The sequence below is a fragment of the Polyodon spathula genome, chromosome 13 (genome assembly GCF_017654505.1).
Source record: "Polyodon spathula isolate WHYD16114869_AA chromosome 13, ASM1765450v1, whole genome shotgun sequence".
NCBI classification, from domain to species: domain Eukaryota; kingdom Metazoa; phylum Chordata; class Actinopteri; order Acipenseriformes; family Polyodontidae; genus Polyodon; species Polyodon spathula.
The window spans coordinates 40154390-40174081 of NC_054546.1; the positions used below are offsets into that span (position 1 = coordinate 40154390).

Here is a 19692-nt window from a genome sequence, read left to right on the forward strand (position 1 = left end):
GAAGGTACTTGGACAGTTTACAATGGTATTTCTCTTTATGTTTACATTTGGATTACCATGCATTTAAATAAGCTTGATTACCCATTAACTGAGACTACCAGTGTCCAGTTATAGTGAAATTGTTGTATCTTTATTTTCACAGGTGAGAAACCATACAAGTGCCCACACTGTGACTACGCTGGCACTCAGTCAGCCTCCCTCAAGTACCACCTGGAGCGCCATCACAGGGAGCGGCAGAATGGCGGGGGGCTTCTCTCCGGACATCCCCAAGAACACAAGGAGGACCACGGAGCCGGAAAGAGCTCTGTGTTCATCAGACCAGACATCCTGAGAGGTGTCTTCAAAGGAGTGCCCGGCATGGACTTCAGAGGTGGCCACATGATTCGTCACCATTGGGCATCAGGGATGCTTTCCTCGAGAGAAAGGCATATGCAGTGCACTAGCGTGGCTTCTGACCCGGTGTCAGAAAATCTCAAGGGCTCCGAGGCTTCCGGGGAAGGGGTGCCTAGTTTTTCTGACCTGGGGAGAGCTTACCAGAGCATGGTGGGCAATGGAGTCAACTTCCAAGGCTCCCTGCAGGCCTTCATGGACAATGTGGTTCTGAGCTCATTGAAGAAAGACAAGGAAATGAAAGACAAGCCTTTTAGCGAAAGCTCAGATATGAAAGCCAAGACAACCGAACACAGCGAGGAGAAAACAGATGCCAAGCCTTCAGAAGGCAAATCCGAGAAATCTCAGTACGAACCACTTGATCTGTCCGTCAGGCCAGATTCTGCCTCTCTGCCTGGCTCTTCTGTTTCAATCCAAGACAACATCGCCTGGCACGGCTGCCTTTTCTGTTCATTCACAACTTCGTCCATGGAGCTGATGGCTCTCCATCTGCAGGCTAACCACCTGGGGAAAACCAAGCGCAAAGAAAGCATCTTGGACATTGCAGGAATGAGCAAGGATCAAATAGGTGAGTCTTATTCAGCAAACAAAGCTAGTTTAGCAATCAGTGCTATACAATCTGGCAAAGAGGCCATAGTCTCCAAACAAGCCACCCATGTAGATAAGATGAACCAGCAACAGCAAGGCAAAGAATCTTTGGGAGAACAGAAGACTTCAACTTGGCCAAACCACATGGACAGTAATGTAAGCAGCCTTCAAAACAATTTCTTCAAGCAGTTTAGCTTTTACGCAACTTCTAGCAGAGCTGGATCACAGGGGTCCAGTCATGAAGCTGAGAAAATGATTCAAACCAGCGAAAGCTCGAATCTTAAGCCCACAAGTCTGACTAATAGGTATGCACGTGACGAACTTTCTGATAAAATCTGTTGTGATGAAATGGAGACTTCAGAGGAGCAAGATCAGTCTGAAGATGAAGCCAGAGCAGCAGATCACAGCAACAATGAGTCAGCCAATGAGAAACAGAGCAGTGATGATGAAGATGAAGCCAGAGCTGCAGATCAGAGCAACAATGAGTCAGCCACGGAGAAACAGGACAGTGATGATGAAGACGAAGATGATGATCATGATTATGATGACGATGATGATGATGATGATGATGATGATGATGATGATGATGATGATGATGATGATAAAAGCAGAGACCAGATGCAAACTGAGTCTGCTGCAGAGGACTCACTGGGGCTTATGTCCTCCATGCCCCTTGAGAAACAGTGGCACGGCATGAATCTTCTTTCATCTCAAGGAGTTCCTCCAGGGGTGATGAAACCGGAACAGGCCCATCTTGAGCAGCAGATGAACATGTTGTCTGTCCTGAGGGCCTACAGCACTGAGAACCTTGCGGCATTCAATGGTCTTGGAAACAGCTCAAACACCACTGGTGGCATCAAGAGACCAGACTTGCCTGGTAAGTGCAATGGCATGCTTTTGATTGTTGCTCCCAACATTCACAGCAGCTGAAAGTTAGTTCATCCTTATTTCAAGCAAGTTTATAAGCTTTTCACTTGTAAGAAGAAACAGATTAATCTGTATTACTAGTCTATATTACTGCAGTAGCAGTTTCCCTGGATGGATGAGAATAATTCTATCTCCAGAACAGGATCTCTGCTCCCATGCTTATGAAAGCACCATATTTAACCATCTTAGGTTTCATAAAACGCACAGTCCCAAAAGCCTATTACCCTATAATGTCGGAAGATGTATGACCCTGTGATGAATGAACTGTCATCTTTCGTTATTCTTTTAAGGGTTTGAAAGCTACTTGAAAACCACTGTTTTTGATTGCTTTTCATGACAAACAAAACAAAACAAAATTTTCACCCAAAAAAAAAAAATAATAAATTGGTATAAGCACATGTAGTACAGTACTAGGAACCAATGAAGATTGTACAAGGTAAGTGAGGAACAGTGCTTTTTGTATATGACCTATACACTTGGAGAATATATACTATATTAGCAGCTATAGTCTAAAATCAGATCCGTTAGGAACATGCGAGTTGTACTGTAACCCAGTATGCAACGTTATAATGTATACCTGGTGCAGTAACCCTCACAGGCTTTCCTTTACTGTGCTATATGCAATACCAATGATTAGTGTTCTGTGCTGTAGCGAGTTAATTACACATCAACAAGCAATGACTCAATTGATCAACAAACCCTGAATTTTCTGTTTTCAAACTACTTAACACTTAAATGCAACCAATAGAGTTATAAAAAAAAGAAAAAAAAAGATCCAAGAGTGCTAACTTCTTTTTTTAAATGTTTATTATGGATGACCATGTAAGAAGTGACTATGGGAACAGCTAAGTGATTTTATCATGAGCTGTGTAACAGAATAATAAATAATAATAATATATTTCAGGCAATCTAAACTCATATAAGGCACTTCCTGATAAATAAACCGGGTGGGGGGGGGGTCCTAAAACAAAATAATGTATGTAATGCAATGTGTATGTGTTTTAGAAACATGGCAAGCCTACGATAAACAAGGTATTTGACAGTGAAGAACAGAGAACCAGGTAGGGTAGTTGAAGCAAGGAGATAAGAACGGTAAACGACTGAACTGTGTGTGCACATTTACCATAGTAATCATTACACATTGTATCTCTCACCTTAGACTAACAAAATCTTAGCAATACTGTGCCATTGCATGAAAATCCATCTTTAGAATCTTGTGTCTGCTTGTGTGTCACAAGTTAAACAACAAGCAATGGAATGTAAAGCAAACACAAAAAGCACTTGAGTAAGCTATGTGTTCTGTAAATTGTTAGGAACCAGTTTACTTTATCGTAATGTTGGTCACAGCTCAAAAACATATATTAAAAAAAAAAAAAAATAGCACTTACAGTAGTAAACTTGTTTACTTATATTGTCAAAATGGTTTATATTAAAAATGCTTTTGACCTTCTGGAATATGGAACTTGTGTGTAGTGTAGTGGAACCTGTTTTATTTTTAATACTCCGTGGAGTGGGTCAGTCCCTGTAACATACCAAAAAAAAAAAAACACTTCCTAACCCCTTAACCCCCCCCCCCATACTATTTAAAATCATATTAAAAAGTGCATCTAAGTACTGAATGTGTACTTTTTAATTGCTTTTTCTCCCATATGTGCAACTGGAAAAAGTGATTTCACACCTCTGCAGTCTAGATAGGTCATATAAAAAGGAATATGGTTTTAACATAGAGCTTGAAGCACCTCACAGTGTTTTCCCACTGAGGCAGCAATGGCAGAAGAAAGGTTTTAGACACATATAATGTGAGGAAAGTGCAGAAATCGTAATATTGATGCTAAAATCCTTTCCACTTTTGAGATTCAGTTTTAAGTCGGTTTCTTTTTGGTATATTCTGCCACATATAAAAAATGGCATATTATTAAGCAATGTTGTCCCAGTGGTTAAAAGGGCTTGTAAATGCAGTCATCCAGAGAAAAAAAGTTTAATACATGTTAAATTAATACCTAATACTGACCTGCGTATTTGATTCCAGCAACAGTCTCCCCTCACAAACTTAGACACACACTCTAAAACAAAACATATTCTTTATGGGAGACACATGCAGCGTGGGAATAAAATTCAGAACCTACAGAACAGAATATGATTATCTAAAACACTTTGCATTAGGTTTGTATGCAAATAGCGCATTAATTATTAACATCTCAAAGAATCTCACATTGACTTGAAAAAGGGAGCATCTTTGGTGGTGTGGAAGCATTTTAAAGCACAGCATTTTCTTGCCTAGGTGTAGAGGGAGCCAAATGAGATCCTGTGCAAAAATCCTGCCGGCTCGAAATAATAGTAATGAAAAGACCAAATCAGAAAAACTCAGACTTTCAATTAAGGCGCTTGTAAGCAGTCTCAAGTTGTTTCATCTTCAGTTTAGGCTTGCAATTTGTTTATTTATTTATTTATTTTTAATTTATTAAACAAAATTCGCTAGGAGTAAATAGCTTTGAGAATCTAAGAGGACAGTAAGGCAGAATGGAGATTCACAACTCATGTTGGACAGCTACAAGACATCAACCCAGCAGAATGGGCAGAGGCGCTTTGAAAACGGCTGTCCAAATTTTGCAAATGTGTCTTCTAAGAATATTGAATTAATATTCAAAAGGTTGGAGTAATCCACATTTTACCACAGAGCCAAAACATTCAAACAATGTTTGTGGTATTAGTTTTCAACGGATTGATGTTTTCAGCAACTATGAACTGGAGACTTTAATCAATAACATTACAGCTTTTATTATTTAGCAGTAAACAAACAGCTGGTCTTGTTAACAATCCAAACAGTTTAAAAAGAGTGGTTAAAAATAAAAACATGTCTATTGTCTGGTGACCAGATATTTCTATTATTGGGGTTAAAATAATATCATTATTTCTGTAAAAAATCTAAAGGTGACTCTCTCCCAAATAAGGCTTTAACTACACTACAGTATATCACAGTTCTTTCCAACTATATGATAATGTAAAGACTCTGGTTATAGTTAACAAAGACTGGCCACATCACTGACATAAAGTAAAAAGTAAATATATTCAAACATTGTCTGGTATTTTTAGCCTGTACAAAACTCCTTGACAACATTGGTCTGCTGGGCAGTGCTCATGGGAGATGTGGGATTGTCTTCTTAGTTCTAGTAGTGTTCATGTCACCAGTGACCAATTACCTCTGTCAGGGAGGATAGATTTAGGTCCCACCTCCCTGTGTGGGATTTGAACCTGTGCTTTAAGCAGGGTCAATAGCAGGGCTTTTATACTTCTGTGCATGTCAGTCTCTCATAGCCAGACCTTTTCTGTTAAAACTGTTTAAATTACAGACCACAGTAATAAAAGGATCATATATGCTTCCCTCAGAACAGGTTCTTTGAGGCTATTATGATAATTAAAAACATATGGTGCCTACACCAGTCAGAGGGAACTTGCAGATGTACGAATTACAAACTCTTGTTTTTTTTTTGGTTTTTTTTTGTGCTTTTTTCACTTTTCCCTGATAAAACCCAGCAGCTCTCGAGTTCAAACAGCCATCATATTGATTTTTGTTTAACTTTTAATATTGTAAGTTACATCCAATAAAATTACCATAACCACTAAATCACAGGATCCAATTAAAACAAAAAGGGAAATGGTGGAGAGAGTTAGCAGGAGCAATTCAGTCTAGTCATCTGCTAACAAGCAACCTTGTGTCCCTAATTCTTTAACATTGTTTTTCTTCTTCAACACGCTCAAGAAACAGATACATTAAATAAATAAAAACAGTAATGTTGCGCTGATTGTGTCGCTCCGTCCGCCTGTCTCACACGTGGTGAAAACAACCACTTAATTTCATCTTGCAGTCTTCCCTGAACTTTGTAGACATTTCGGATTGCATTTGGCCATAATCTGATAAACTTTCGATTATTTTTAACCTTTCACATACTGTGCGATTATTACTTGATTATGAGTAAGACCCTGTGGAAATTGTGATTTCACCGACTTTGCAGAAATCGTGAAATTGACCCAATGCCGCGATTTTTACAATATTCTTAATAAAAACAAATTATTTCATAATTATTATTTGTATTTCATACAAAAAACCCCCAAAAAATCACATTAACGAAACTGTACAACTCTGCTGTGTGCCTGTATGTGCTGTTCGCCATGCACATAGTGCTGTGCAGTGATTATTTCATGTGACTATGTGCAATCTGTCTGGGAATTAAAATACGACACGCTATAAACAACAAAATGGATGTCTCTAAAATGGCTAAAAATGTGTCTGCAGGTGATCGCGTAAGGCAGTGTCCAGCAAGAGTTTACACAGCGATGGAGGTAAGCTCTTCTGCGCTTTACCTACAGGCTGTTAATTACAACACCGTTTCACAAGCTATTATAAAGTGCTTGAATAACTTTGACGCTGATTTTGATGATGTCAGTGCATTTATCTCTATTTAATGTTTAAAATAAAAATATTAATCTGTACACGTAATTTATAAAATACTTCCATGCACATTCCGCAAAATACAATAATTTACCTGTGACACTGGCGTGAATTTTAAAGAAAATTTCCGCATTTTTCACAGGTCCTTAATTATGACGACCCTCTAATCTTAAAGTTATTGCTCAGGATGTTTGGATATAAGGGGCTGAATGTGTTTCTTTGGGGTTTTGTTGGGTTATTCACATGAAAGCTGGGTTCAAGTCACAAGTGGAATGCGTTTCTTTCAAGTTAACCGATGGCTGACACAATTTGATAAAAAAATTTAAAAAAAGCCAATTATATTGTCCCTCGTCTTTCCTGCGCACTTCACAAGCACCTAAAAAAAAAGTTTCCGTAACTTGTAACCTGATTTCAGCTATACTTGCAAGCAACGGTACTCACCACTGCATGTACCCTTAACCCTAAATCATGATTTAAATATTCAAGAAGAGTCATTTTGAAATTCTGAATGGTGGCAGCTTGGCAGGCAGCTTAGTGATATGCCTTTGTGCATTGTAATGAGTGATAGTGAACCCAAGGTGCTAGTATTTCACATGTGGGTATTACCATTTTAACTTTTAGCGAGGTGGAATAACACCTTGTCACTCAGTGCAAATACTAGTCACAAAGAGCAATTAATTGTAATAGCTGTTGTCAACTGAACAAAATACTTGTTGCTTTGCTCAGCATCTGTGGGCTCTCTCAGAATAACTTATTTGTTATAATTTGCTGGAGTTGGAGTTATGGCATCCTTCTTTGGGCATTTTGTCCTCCTAGAGTGTTGCAATGACATGATAATGTCACCTTGCTTGGAGTTTGGAGTTAGTAGCTCTAATTTCCATCTGTTGAATAAAATAATATAGTATTTGATGTAAATATATGGCTATAAAAGATTATAGAATACATTATAGGGTGGTCACGTTTTAGTTGAACCTTCATCATTATAGGAGGCTGAGTAGTCCAGTGGTTAAAGAAACAGGCTTGTAACCAGGAAGCACCCAGTTCAAATCCCAGCTCAGCCTCTGACTCATTGTGTGACCCCAAGCAGGTCACCTAACCTCCTTGTGCTCCATCTTTCAGGTGAGATGTTGTTATAAGTGACTCTGCAGCTGATGTGTGGTTCACACACCCTAGTCTCATATCTTGTAAAGCACTTTGTGATGGTGCTCCACTATGAAAAGCGCTGTATAAAGATTATCATTACACTTCAGCCATCAACATTGAACCAATAGGAAACTCATATTACCTGGAAGAAAAGTGCAGAAGGCTTCATGTTGGTTGGTTCCAACGATTTAATTTTGTTCAATATTAGCATGAAGTAAATAAAAGCTACTCTCATGTAATAAAAATCATTAGTAAATATAGATTGCTGCAGAGATGTTGGTTTTCACAGTCCTCTTTTTTTAATGATTCCAATAACGGTGGTATTTAGATCTGCTGTTGAGCAGATCAAGACTAGGCCCCAGAGTGTTTCAATTAAAGCATCTGCAGTTTTCAGTTAAACAGCTAGATGTGTGAGTACAACAGACTGGCCTCCCAACCAGGTATTTCCGCATGACTAAATTAGATCTTTGACACTACCTTTGTTATTGGTAAATCATTTTTTTCCAGATGTCTTCTACAGTGAGTAACTTGTGACTTGTGAATTTTAACTAATAAACTGTTCTGAAACTTTTGCCTCGCCCTGAATTCATAAAGTAGCATTAATAATTAGAATCATATATAGAAATCATATGGTTCCACACCACCTTCTCGGGGTAAAAACCTCTGCTGAAAAAGTTAAATTATAAGCTAAAAATATGGTTCCATTAGCTGTTAAAAAATGCGCTTAAATCTTGTTTAATGATCGTAATAAATAACACGAGCTTGCACGTTGCACCATTTAAATCTTACAGAGCGTGACTTAAGAAGAGTTCATTGTTTATTAGAAAAATAAGGGCAAAACAAAATAGTTGTTGCTCTAATTACTGTAATTTTAAGCAGGATTACAGTGGTATCTGTATTCAGCAATCTGAGCTATGCAGAATGGATGGCTGCTCTCTGCAGGATATATACAGTCGTATGAGAAACTAGTACCACAGATGGATTTGGATGATTTCAGTGTTAAAACAATGTTCCCCATTTAAGGATAAGTAAACAGTATGGTCTATTGTTTTTCCTCATTTGTATTCTCTCTTTCCCCAAGTCTGCTTAAATAGAAGGCAGAGAGAATCCATTTTAATCTGATTAATAACTTAGTTGATCACATATAACCTAATTTTCATTCAGTGCTGCCCTTGTCTGTGGAGTCATATGTAAAATGACCTTTGAATCACCACTGGTCCCATAAAGCACAATAAGCACCATTGTCCTGTCAAAAATTGAAGATGTTTTACATCATTACAAAATTTAATGTTCCTTCTTTTCAAATGTAATACTTTTCAAAGGCCACATTCCAATTGAAGCTCATTAAAATCAGACTCAAGTTTCCTGTGGTGGGGATAGGAACAACTTTCTCATGCATTCGGAGTAATATGAATCAGTCTTTTAAAACAGATATGGTTACATATTAGTTTTGAAAGGTACAGTAACTGCTGAGCCCTCGCCGTCTCTAACAGTGAGGCTTTTGTCCATACAAATCTAGTAACAACCTCTTGATCCCATCCACTTAATCCACAGTGCATCCTATTTACTTATGAATAAATCAGACTTTATAAATAAAAATGTTGTTCAAAAGTTCAGGGGTTGAACGATTTCCGAGTTTCTGTTTCAAGTTCAAAGTTTCCCATACATTCAGGACATGTACGAGACAGAATTTCTTTTTTTTTTTTATTCACTCCCCTGTTTAATCTTGTTAAAGTGTAAGTTTGATCTGCAGGTATTATTAGCCTTCTCAAAGGAATCCTAGTGAGATTTAATTAAAACCTGAGAAAAAAAAAACACACACACACACTCACACACAGATCAGGAAATATTAATAAAATATTTATGGAGTGGGATGATGTCAACATAAGTCCATATGTTTTATCATTTAACCAGCTTGCTTTGGATGTGCAATGTAGTATTTTGTGAAAGGCAAGAAAATGTCTCAGTTTTTTTTTTTTTTTTTTTTTTTTTTTTTACAGCACACATTTGCATTCCTTACCACTTTTTAAGCATTTGGTGTGACATCAAAATAGCCATAATTTAAAGCTATTAGGAGACAGAAGCATTGTAACCAGGTCTCAGAAAACGGATATCTTGGTCTTATCTAAATTCTTATTCATCAGTGTTGGCCGAGCTAAAAAACACTGCCATTAAACTTAGGCCCTGTCCGCACTATGCCTTTAAACCGTATTCATTGCCTTTAAACCGGCATAAAAGTGCTAAATACGGTTAGCGTCTACACTACGCAGCATTTAATATCATACTCCAGAACCAGACTCAATACCAAATGCTTTGTGATATGTTTGGCAAAATACTCAGAACATGTGCCTGAAGGAATTGCTGTCGCTGTACACTCTGAACCTGGTATTCATTTTTATGCTTTAAAAAAAATAATCAGGACATCTCTGTTAAACTAGTAGGGAAAATAACAAAAGCACAACGTTAAATTAGGTGACTGCGAATATAAAATGCGAGTTCAAAGTAGGATCAGGGATCAATTCAATTCACGTCATTTGTCAGCTTCGTCTGAAATAAAAAAAAGAGTACCAGAATTAGGATCAGGCAAGATAAGAAGGTAAAAACAAGTAAACAAGTTTCTGAGTAAAATTATGAAACAGAATCAGCTCAGTTTGTTCAAAGGGAGGTTACCTGATTAAAATTAAAATCTGAAAACTTCAAGCCCTATTTGTGTTTGTGTTGGCATTTACTCTTTCCAAAATACTTGCTTTATTTCTTTTAAGCATTATGAACCTCTATTAATATGGGGCATGACATATTATTTAAAAAGTAAAATACAATGCATGGTGGGATACTATCGTATTAATTTTCACTGTTCATTATGCTGCTATGAACTGTAACGAAAACCAAACTGTTTTAATAGTGTTTGTACACATTAAGCCCGACGAAACATGAAATGGTATTTCAGTGTGGATGGTTTGAGCTGAATTAATTAGAAAGATTTTGAGTACAGTTCTCGAGATCAATTATGTAGTGAGGACAGGGCCTTAGAAAACTGTATTGAAGTGGACCTCTCTCTAGCATAATGTTATTGTATTAAGTGTTTACTGTATTTTAAGTTAATCCCGGGCAATTCAATTACCCCTTTCACGTTAGTCTAGAATCACAATTGATGGAATATATATATATATATATATATATATATATATATATATATATATATATATATATATATATACGCATCAGCAGGTAGTCTATCCACTTATCACAGGTGCTGAATACACTTATCACAGGTGCTGAATCACTGAGGACAACACATCCAAACAGGTTGCTTACCCACGAAGACTTCGCTATTCGGGCAAGAAAGTGAGAGCACTCAAAAGGCAATAAGTACATTTTATTTTGTATATAAATATTGTGTATATAAATATTGTCAGAGACAGCAGCAGTTATTGTCCACGGGTAGCAAAGATGTTGTTTCGAACATACAATCACGTCTTCCACAGAGCATTGTCTTTGTGACATATGTATAATATATATATTATATATATATATATATATATATATATATATATATTATATATATATATATATATATATATAAGAAAAGACTGTAAGCATACAAGCATTGGAAAAAATAACAAAAAAGCTTCTGTTATCCTCCTTTTAAGAAAAAAAAAAACCTCTTAATTGGTCTTCCACTTATCATGGGATAGTACTTTTATTTTATTACATTTGGAATAGGAAACCAGTTTACCAGGTTAATGATCTTTTCTAAAAAAAAATTTAAAAATAGACTCAGCTGAGGAGGATGAATTCTGCATGTGATTCATTGGATAAAAATTCTTGTAAATAAATCCCAGCATGCACCAGTTTCAAGAAATTGTATGAACTTTATGGCTGATAGGTTTTATTAGGCTCAGCAGGAAAGGGTTGAAGGATTAAGCTATTGATTAGCACCATACTTTAAGATAAATCTTTTTTTTTATGTGAAACGTCATCCTTGCACATACTGGAAAGAAAACACTTATTAACTTGCATTTTTATCACACTTTTCACCCAATTTTGTCTGACTCATGATGAAATGATGTCGACAGACTCCAATCCAGAAGTTGTAAATCGGAACAAAGGCACCACAGTTTTCTTTGTGCATAAATACTGTTGTTAAAACAGATAAGCAGATAATGGACACTTCATTTCTTCTCCTAAAAAAGAAACTGAATCTACATTGTCATCATGAAATCCTTGCTGGTCTGTATGCCAGAGACACAAACAGACAAACATCAGAGTTAGACTTTTCCTCTAATTGACTGAACAAGGATTGGTCACACTTTTAAGTACCATTTCATAATGGATTTTCATGTCTGTGTGCTCTAACTGGCTGTGCAAATGGAAGGCAAAATGTCTCTTTATTACAAACAACAGCATTTCTCTTACCAGAAAGATTATATCAGCTCGTTTCTGTTTGCAGCAAGGTCACGGCTGCTGACAGATGACAAACGATCTCAAGATGGTCACATCATCTGTCCTATAATTGTTTAAAGAATTTTAAAGATGATTGCTAAGCCTACACTGTATTTTTCTTTTGTTTGTTGAACTGTTACTTGCATAAAAGTATTTAACTATTCAGCTGTGACCAGTACTAGCTCTTCCAGACCACAAGAGCAATTCATCCATCTTGTTAATATGAAAGGAACTAATATGCATCTTTGATATTTAGAATTGTGTTTCCTATAGTTAAGGATTTGGCAAACAAAGTGATACTGTGCTTTGGCCAAGATGTTCATCAGATGGGGTATATTTTGTTGCTGATTAGTTTTGTTTCTGGCATGACAGTCAAATGCTGTTCCCTGATATACCAATAAGCCACCCTAGAAGTTGCGTGCTTTTTTAAAATTTTTTCTGAAGTTTTCTGTGTATTTGTTTTGTGCAGTTAAGACGAGCCATTTTCTCAATCCAATGAAATCTAATAATCAGTGTTTAACTCCCTGGATTCATATTTTTCCTGTTATTCTGCAAACACTACTCCGGTTTTCATGATGTCCTTGTGATGTTCTTGTTTTCAGTGCAGTCTCACCCCAAGCAGTCTTTTTTGTCCTGTTTTTTAGGACGCTTAATTGCATTAAGAGATATGTCGGAAGACGAGTGTCATCGCTTTTAAAAACACAATTAGATAACACCCTGTCGTTTGTTGACAGGCTTGAGAACAGTCGCAATAACAGCACAGATATTTTTGCATATGCTGGTGTTCCATTGTCGTCAGGAGAGACAGGCATTTCGTGAAACATCTCTAGAATTTGCCACGTCTTAATCGTGTCTGGCTATAATTTAAGCAAATCAGTAAACTGTTAGGTGTGGCACATGATGGGGTCTTTTAATACTAATTAAACTGTTTTGCATTCAGCAGTTTTTCCTGACAAAACCAAACCTGCTTGCTAATTCCAAAAAGTAATATGCAGCGAGTTTATCAAAGTAAAAAAAATAAAAATAATTAGTAGTCATATTTTAAATTTCTATCTAGATCTCTGACATTTATATCTAACAGTTTAGATTTGTGCTTTCTTTTATTAATATTTAATATATAAATATATATATATATATATATATATATATATATATATATATATATATATATATATATATATATATATGAACTAATATATAGGTTTTATATATGAAAATATATTCCAAAATATATACTGAATATTTCTGTAATCTAACTAAATACGCAAATGCATTGGCGATCCATTTATTTTTCCTGTGCGCAGGCATTTTGAAATGAATTAGTGCTCGCAGTTTGAACTGTAAATCTGAACTTTATCTTGAAGCCAGTCATTTTGCCATAGATCTTACAGAAATTAAATGAAATAAGCTTACACAATGAGTATTTCCAAAAATAGCCTTTCTATCGGAATACCTGTCCAAATAGCCAGTTATATTCATTCATTTCATAAACCTTTTGTTAATTTTTAACTAGTGCACCTATGACACTCAAAGAGCCAACTGTAACAGGATCACTCCTAAATAGACACTTTAAGAAAAATGATATGCTTACTCATTAAAAAGCTGTCGTCTGTGATGTCATGAGGCTACAGGGGGTTATCTGATTCATAACCCAGCAGTGTTTTTTAAACTGGAGTTTGTAAGATTATTGTTTTTGCATCAGTTCTTTTTATTGAACTTTAAATACAAATAATAACAATATTCAATGAATGTTTGTGTTTTTTACACAATGCAAGTTCATCACAGCTATTAAAATGTATACCCAGTGTTATTAATATAACCTTGTAAGATTAGACTTGGTTTTAGTCAGAGGTGTTGTTTTCAATAGGCAGACAAACAAACAAAAAAATCTGTAATCTCTACTCATTTAGAAGTTTTTTTTTTCAATTCATAACCTTTTTTTGCAATCTTGTTGATTTCTTTTTTTTATCTCCTCGTGATGCCTTTTAAAGAAAATAAAATAAAATAAACAAGCAGCTTTTGTCTGTTGACCAAATGTAAAAGTTATGACTTCAAAAGATGTTTACCGTCTGCATTTTTTAAAATATAATTTGTCTGGGCACATGCAGTTTATTTGCATCTCAAATTCTTGCATTTAAAGCAGGTAGTTAAATGCCAAGATAGGAATTGATGGCTGACACCCCAGCACTAAGAGATAGGAGATCCATCTTGTGTTTTTGCAGTGTCAATTTCTAACGGCAAAATAAACATCTAGGAATGCCACTCAATCTTCAGGTTTTTCAGTGTACAGTATATGTAGTATACTGTTTATTCAGACACAAACATACACATTTATGTGCACAGATAGATTTGTTTAAATATATTATGTTTAAGAGAAGGTGAACATTTTGAAAAGGGGAAGTCTAGTGATTTGAGTACATTCTTATACAGCCTTTTTTTAAGTTTACAGTGAATCTAATAGTTATCAACCGTGTATTAAAACTTGAAATTCAGAATATGCAGGAAACAGCTGCGCCTACACTTACATCTAGACCACTCTAAAATATTAAACTCATGCCATCGCAGCCTTACATCTGCAACCATCTGTTTTTTATTAAACATTAGACACAAAAGCTATTTACATTCATTTGTATCCACAGCAGAAGAAGCAAAAATCTCAACACGATTAGATTCTAATTTGAGTGTCATTCAAATGTGACACACAAAGCAGAGCATTTAGTGACACCATACTTCTTGATGTGCAGTATACAGACAGAAAAAAATGGGTTTAACAAAAACACAAATGTATTCCAAGTTTTTTGGGATGTACACAAAACCTTTAAGTGATTAAAAAAGTGATCACATACTGTGTGCATTAACAAAAATATAAGAGCTTGGATCAGAGCTGTGGGACTGAAATGGACACAACAAAAAGCGATGAAAGGGTTCAAGAAATGGTCTTATTGTTGGTTACTTTGCAAACAAAGACAGACAGAAATCAAAATTTGGGGTTTTATCTTCAAGTGGTCCTTTTAATTGTATTTTTTTTTTTTTTTTTTTTTTGTTTGTTGTTTTGTTTTTTGTTTTTTTTCCACATTGTAAGGAATAGACTTTAAGATTATCAAAATTGACAGTTTGAGTTGGGTTGTAAATTGATGTCCAATGATAGAAAACATAATCCTATAAATAGATTTTATTTTATTTTCCAACGAAAACTTAATTTAATGACTGAAGAGCTTTAACTTGCAATCTGCATGTGTTGCTTCACAATGAGAGCAAGCTGCACGCTTTAAAAACAGACCCTTTGTATTTAAAAGACAGCGCAAACCACATGTGTGTGGTAATAATTACACACACACTTAAAAAATAATGCCATTTCACCATTTAATAACTTACAAGTAAAACACAGCCATGCCTGGCTAAGGAACACAATGGTGAAGAGGCTTAAATCTTATCTGATATTCCATAACTTAATCATATAGCTCTTAAGAGCAGGGAACAAACAGCTGTGCCTCAGTAATATGCATGCAATATGTGTAAAATGATATGCTTTAATTTTTAGCCCATTTTAGGCAGCAACAAATCTGTTTATGCAGGGACATTAGGAATGTGTGTTAACCCTTTCAAGTCCTGTTGGTGGAAATATGGGTTTATTTATATATTTATTCCAACTATTGAGCAGTTCGTCCATCCCAGAACAACTGTTTAGAATGAGGGTTTTAAAACACTTTAGTTATACAGGCTAGATAAAGCTAGGACAGAAAAAAAAACATACATTAATAGTGCCATGAGATAGTTAATGCCCAGAAAAATAGTACAATCACATGGCTTAACTGTTTCAACACCGCACACCTGTAACAAGATCTTGGAATATAGCTCAACACAGTAGACCAGCTAACCGGTCTTAGGTATACCACTAAATCATTTTAATACGACATATTTCCATACACTGAAACTATAACCATTGGTTATGATTGGTTATTTATACTAACCTCTAAGATGTGGCTGCATGCATAGCATTGTAGTTTAGTACACATAGCAGGGAGAGACACAAGAAACTTCCTCTATCTAGCTATCCACATGATAAGAACAGATAACCTGTCTCATGGCAACATTGTTTAGGTTAAACAGAAATGCCACCTTACCAGTCAAGTCTACCATGGTGTAGCATGTTTAAAATGTCCAATCCATTTGATTTTGTAAATCATTTATGAACCCATAGCTTCACCATGTAAGCTGATTGGGTTGTGTTACAGTTATAACAATATAAATCACTCACCAGTTTAATAAAATGGCTTTATTTTATTTTATGATTTATTTTAGTGAACCTTTCATTTCTGACATATTAACAATAACAGCATAAAATAAGTATTGTGTAATATCTATAGATATATATATATATATTATATATATATATATATATATATATATATAATATATATATATAGAGAGAGAGAGAGAGAGAGAGAGATTGATACAGTGAGGTAATGTAATTGGTTCATCTCATATCTCTACAGAATGGGTTCAAATGCGACTTAAGTTTTAAGTAATATAATTTTGGAAGTCTCAATTTAGCTCACAGTGGACAGCAGACGCCTACATAAAATAAATAAATAAGTAAAAAATTAAAAAAAAAAAAACAACCCAGCAACAGCCACATTGTTTGGCACATTCTGACACCATTGGCAGGTTGTGCTCCAGGCTAGATGACAGGGATGGCCCTCCAGTCCGGGATTATTGAGGTGCATTGGCAGTGCATAGTAGTGAAGCTCATATTCACCCCTCGTTACACTGTGCCTGACTACAAGCCGAGTGTTAGTCATTCATTCAGCTTTCATGAGCAATCACATGTATTATTAATAAATAAAAACACAGATACATACATACATACATATATACAAATAAGCCAATGCAGTGGGTTTATCCAAACTCCCCTGGTGACACATACTGCGATTACAGGGTGTTTATGATAATCAAGGTTACATTGAATATAATTATTCTATATAAGGAAACTATGATTTGTTTTGGATAATCTGGGGTTTAATGTCAGCAGGCTTTGGATAATCGAATGGCAACTGCAAAAAGAGAAAGAAGGTGGGGGGGAGATACCAGCAACAATTGGGCATGTGTTTACTTTGAAAATACCTTGTGTACCTGGTCATTTATGATCTAATGTTAATGGGGACCACTCGACCAAACAAATGTACAGGTTAAAAATGGAATTGTAGAGGTTGTCAAGCCTAAGAACATGCATGTTGTACTGTTTATCATCTCTTATGCTACGTTGCATGGCATTCTTGCTAAAAGATGTTCACATATACAAATAGACACCTGAAAATTGTTTTTAAAGCTAACACTACCTCTGTGGAAGGTTAATAAAATGAATATCATCGGTGTCACTGCAGTGTTAAGAAAAGCAACAGTAGAATATGCAAGTTATTATTTACAATTCAAACAAGTTTTGATAAGGCTACCTAGGACTTGCTTTTAAATGGAATATCTTTTGTTTTTTTAGTTACTGTAAGGTTAAAAATGTCAAGACAAAAGGAAAAATAGATATGGGACTTTATTTTTCAGAGCAAAAGTGATACGGTTAAGTGAGCATCAACTGACCAGAAATGATTTGCCTCTGCATGTTAGACACGTAATGGAGTCATTTAGCTAGTCAAATTAGGAGCTGTAGAAATGCACCATGCTTCATTACTGAGTTAGAATGGGCACCATTTTAAATTTACGTCAAAAATGATTTCATGGCAAATTAATGTTTTTATTGTCTTGTGAAAAACCTTGACACATAAGAGTAGCACCACCTAGAGGCCAATCTGTTAGAAATGACTGGAAACAAGTATCATTATATTATACCTGTACATAGGTTTGTACAAAGCTTCAAACACCATTGTATCATATATAACCTCATATACACAACAGGTGTAGAAGCCTTTGCTACTTTAAATTACCATGCAATTCTGATTGATTTCATGGATACAACTCTGTAAAAAATGCACAATATAAATATGACACACACATTATGATCAATGGAATGTCATCAATATCATCAAAAGTATTATATTGCGTATCTGTAATAATGGCAACACTTTTAAATGAAATGTCTGTAATTAAAGTGAAATTACTTAATACCCAGCACATGATCTCCTTCTGAATTGATTGTTAATCCATATCGAGTACTCATTAATTTATATGGGACCCTAAACCCGATATTATTTCACCATGAATGAACACTTATTTTAACGTGTCAGCATTTCAAGCATGGGTGGAATGTGTCATGAGTTATTGTTTACTTCAAGTGCATTTGATATGAGTTTAATGGGACATATTTCCATATTCCATAATTGCTTTTGAATTACACACATGATAGTAAAAAAAAATGTATTTAAAGAAAGTTCCAGATAACACACAAAGACAAATATTTTCATTCAAAATCATTTACAAGAAATCAAGCAATCACTTTTAGCAATTTATCAGGATTACTGTACATACTACCTTGTGCATAGAAACTGTTTTTATGTTTAATAGCAGTTCATGAGTACAGTGTTGGTTGTTGTGATTTATAGTAAGGTAATACGCCATGTTCAGAGTGTCTTATTAAAACACAATGCATTTTGCTATGTTGTTTTGTGTTTTGTTTTTAAGTTTGTTTCAAATAGCTGAGAGGCTCTTTGTGTTTTCTTCTACACTGAATGTGATTTGAACTTCTTTTATGACCAATTGATGATTGATTGATGGAGACAGAGGGGAGTCGCCTTCCTAGCTAACATGTTGCTTTACATTCTGTAAATGTCATTTTTACCACAGCCTTAACATGTGATCTGTGTTTACCTTGGCTCTATCTGAGGTAAAAGGGCTGTTTATTCAGCTGAGCACAGTGAACAGCATTTCAGTTTCATGTTTCATGTTCCAAAAGAATTAGTGAAAGTCGTATCTGACTGTTTATTATCCAGATGTAAAACAAATATTTGTATTGCACTTGTGGATATTAAACTCTTAACACACATCATTTTGAGAAAGGCCTGGCATATACCATACAAACTTGCTATAAACAGTGCAATTACATATATTTAATTAAATGCTACATATGATTTAACAAAATATTTCCACAATAACAGTTAAAAAAACCCACTGCATCTCGACAAAAATGAACTGGGGAGTTTTGATGACTACTGGCCAAAAGGATAGATCTGAGTCTTCATAGTATAACAGACAGTGTTGTGTGCTGCACTGCCATTACGGACTGACCCCTGCTGGTGAGAGAAGGGTAATGCAGTAGAAATGCTTCTGCAAACCAACCAGGCACTTTTGTACCTATCATCTTCCCTGTTAAATTCAGAAGGTCCAGACTCTGAGCAATTGAAGCATGGACTTTGTCTAGCACAGACAGTGCTATTGTTAGGAGTGTGGACAGGGGAGTCGAACTCGCCATCCTAAAGTTAAGAAGGAAACATGGGAATTGTAAAAGACTCTGATCAGACAGAAGGGGTTAACTATCTCTCTCACACAGAAGTGTGGAGTGACATACCAGGGATCTGCTATTATCCATTTCCTCCAAATTAGACCATTCAGCCACAGTCTGCAAGAGCTGACTGTTCCCACAGACTTTTTCTTTAAAGTTTTATAATTACTTTTAAGAAGGTAATAGTGTAAAATTAATACTGTGCACTTTCACTCAGGGGAACAAAGGATCTTTATTATACGTTCTTGTCAATTTCGTGTGTGTCACAGCGCTCGACAATCGCTGTTTTCAGCAGACTGAACAG

At 35.6% G+C, this 19692-nt stretch overlaps 1 protein-coding gene across 5 annotated transcripts in view; it reads left to right on the plus strand.

Moving 5' to 3' along the window:
• Positions 1-19692, plus strand: part of znf536 (zinc finger protein 536) — a 149777-nt gene that overhangs the window by 101927 nt on the left and 28158 nt on the right. For all 5 annotated transcript variants that reach the window (XM_041269049.1, XM_041269048.1, XM_041269052.1 and 2 more), the window contains one exon: positions 143-1855. In XM_041269049.1, the coding sequence (XP_041124983.1) occupies positions 143-1855 (1713 nt within the window). The remainder of the gene's footprint in view (positions 1-142; positions 1856-19692) is intronic.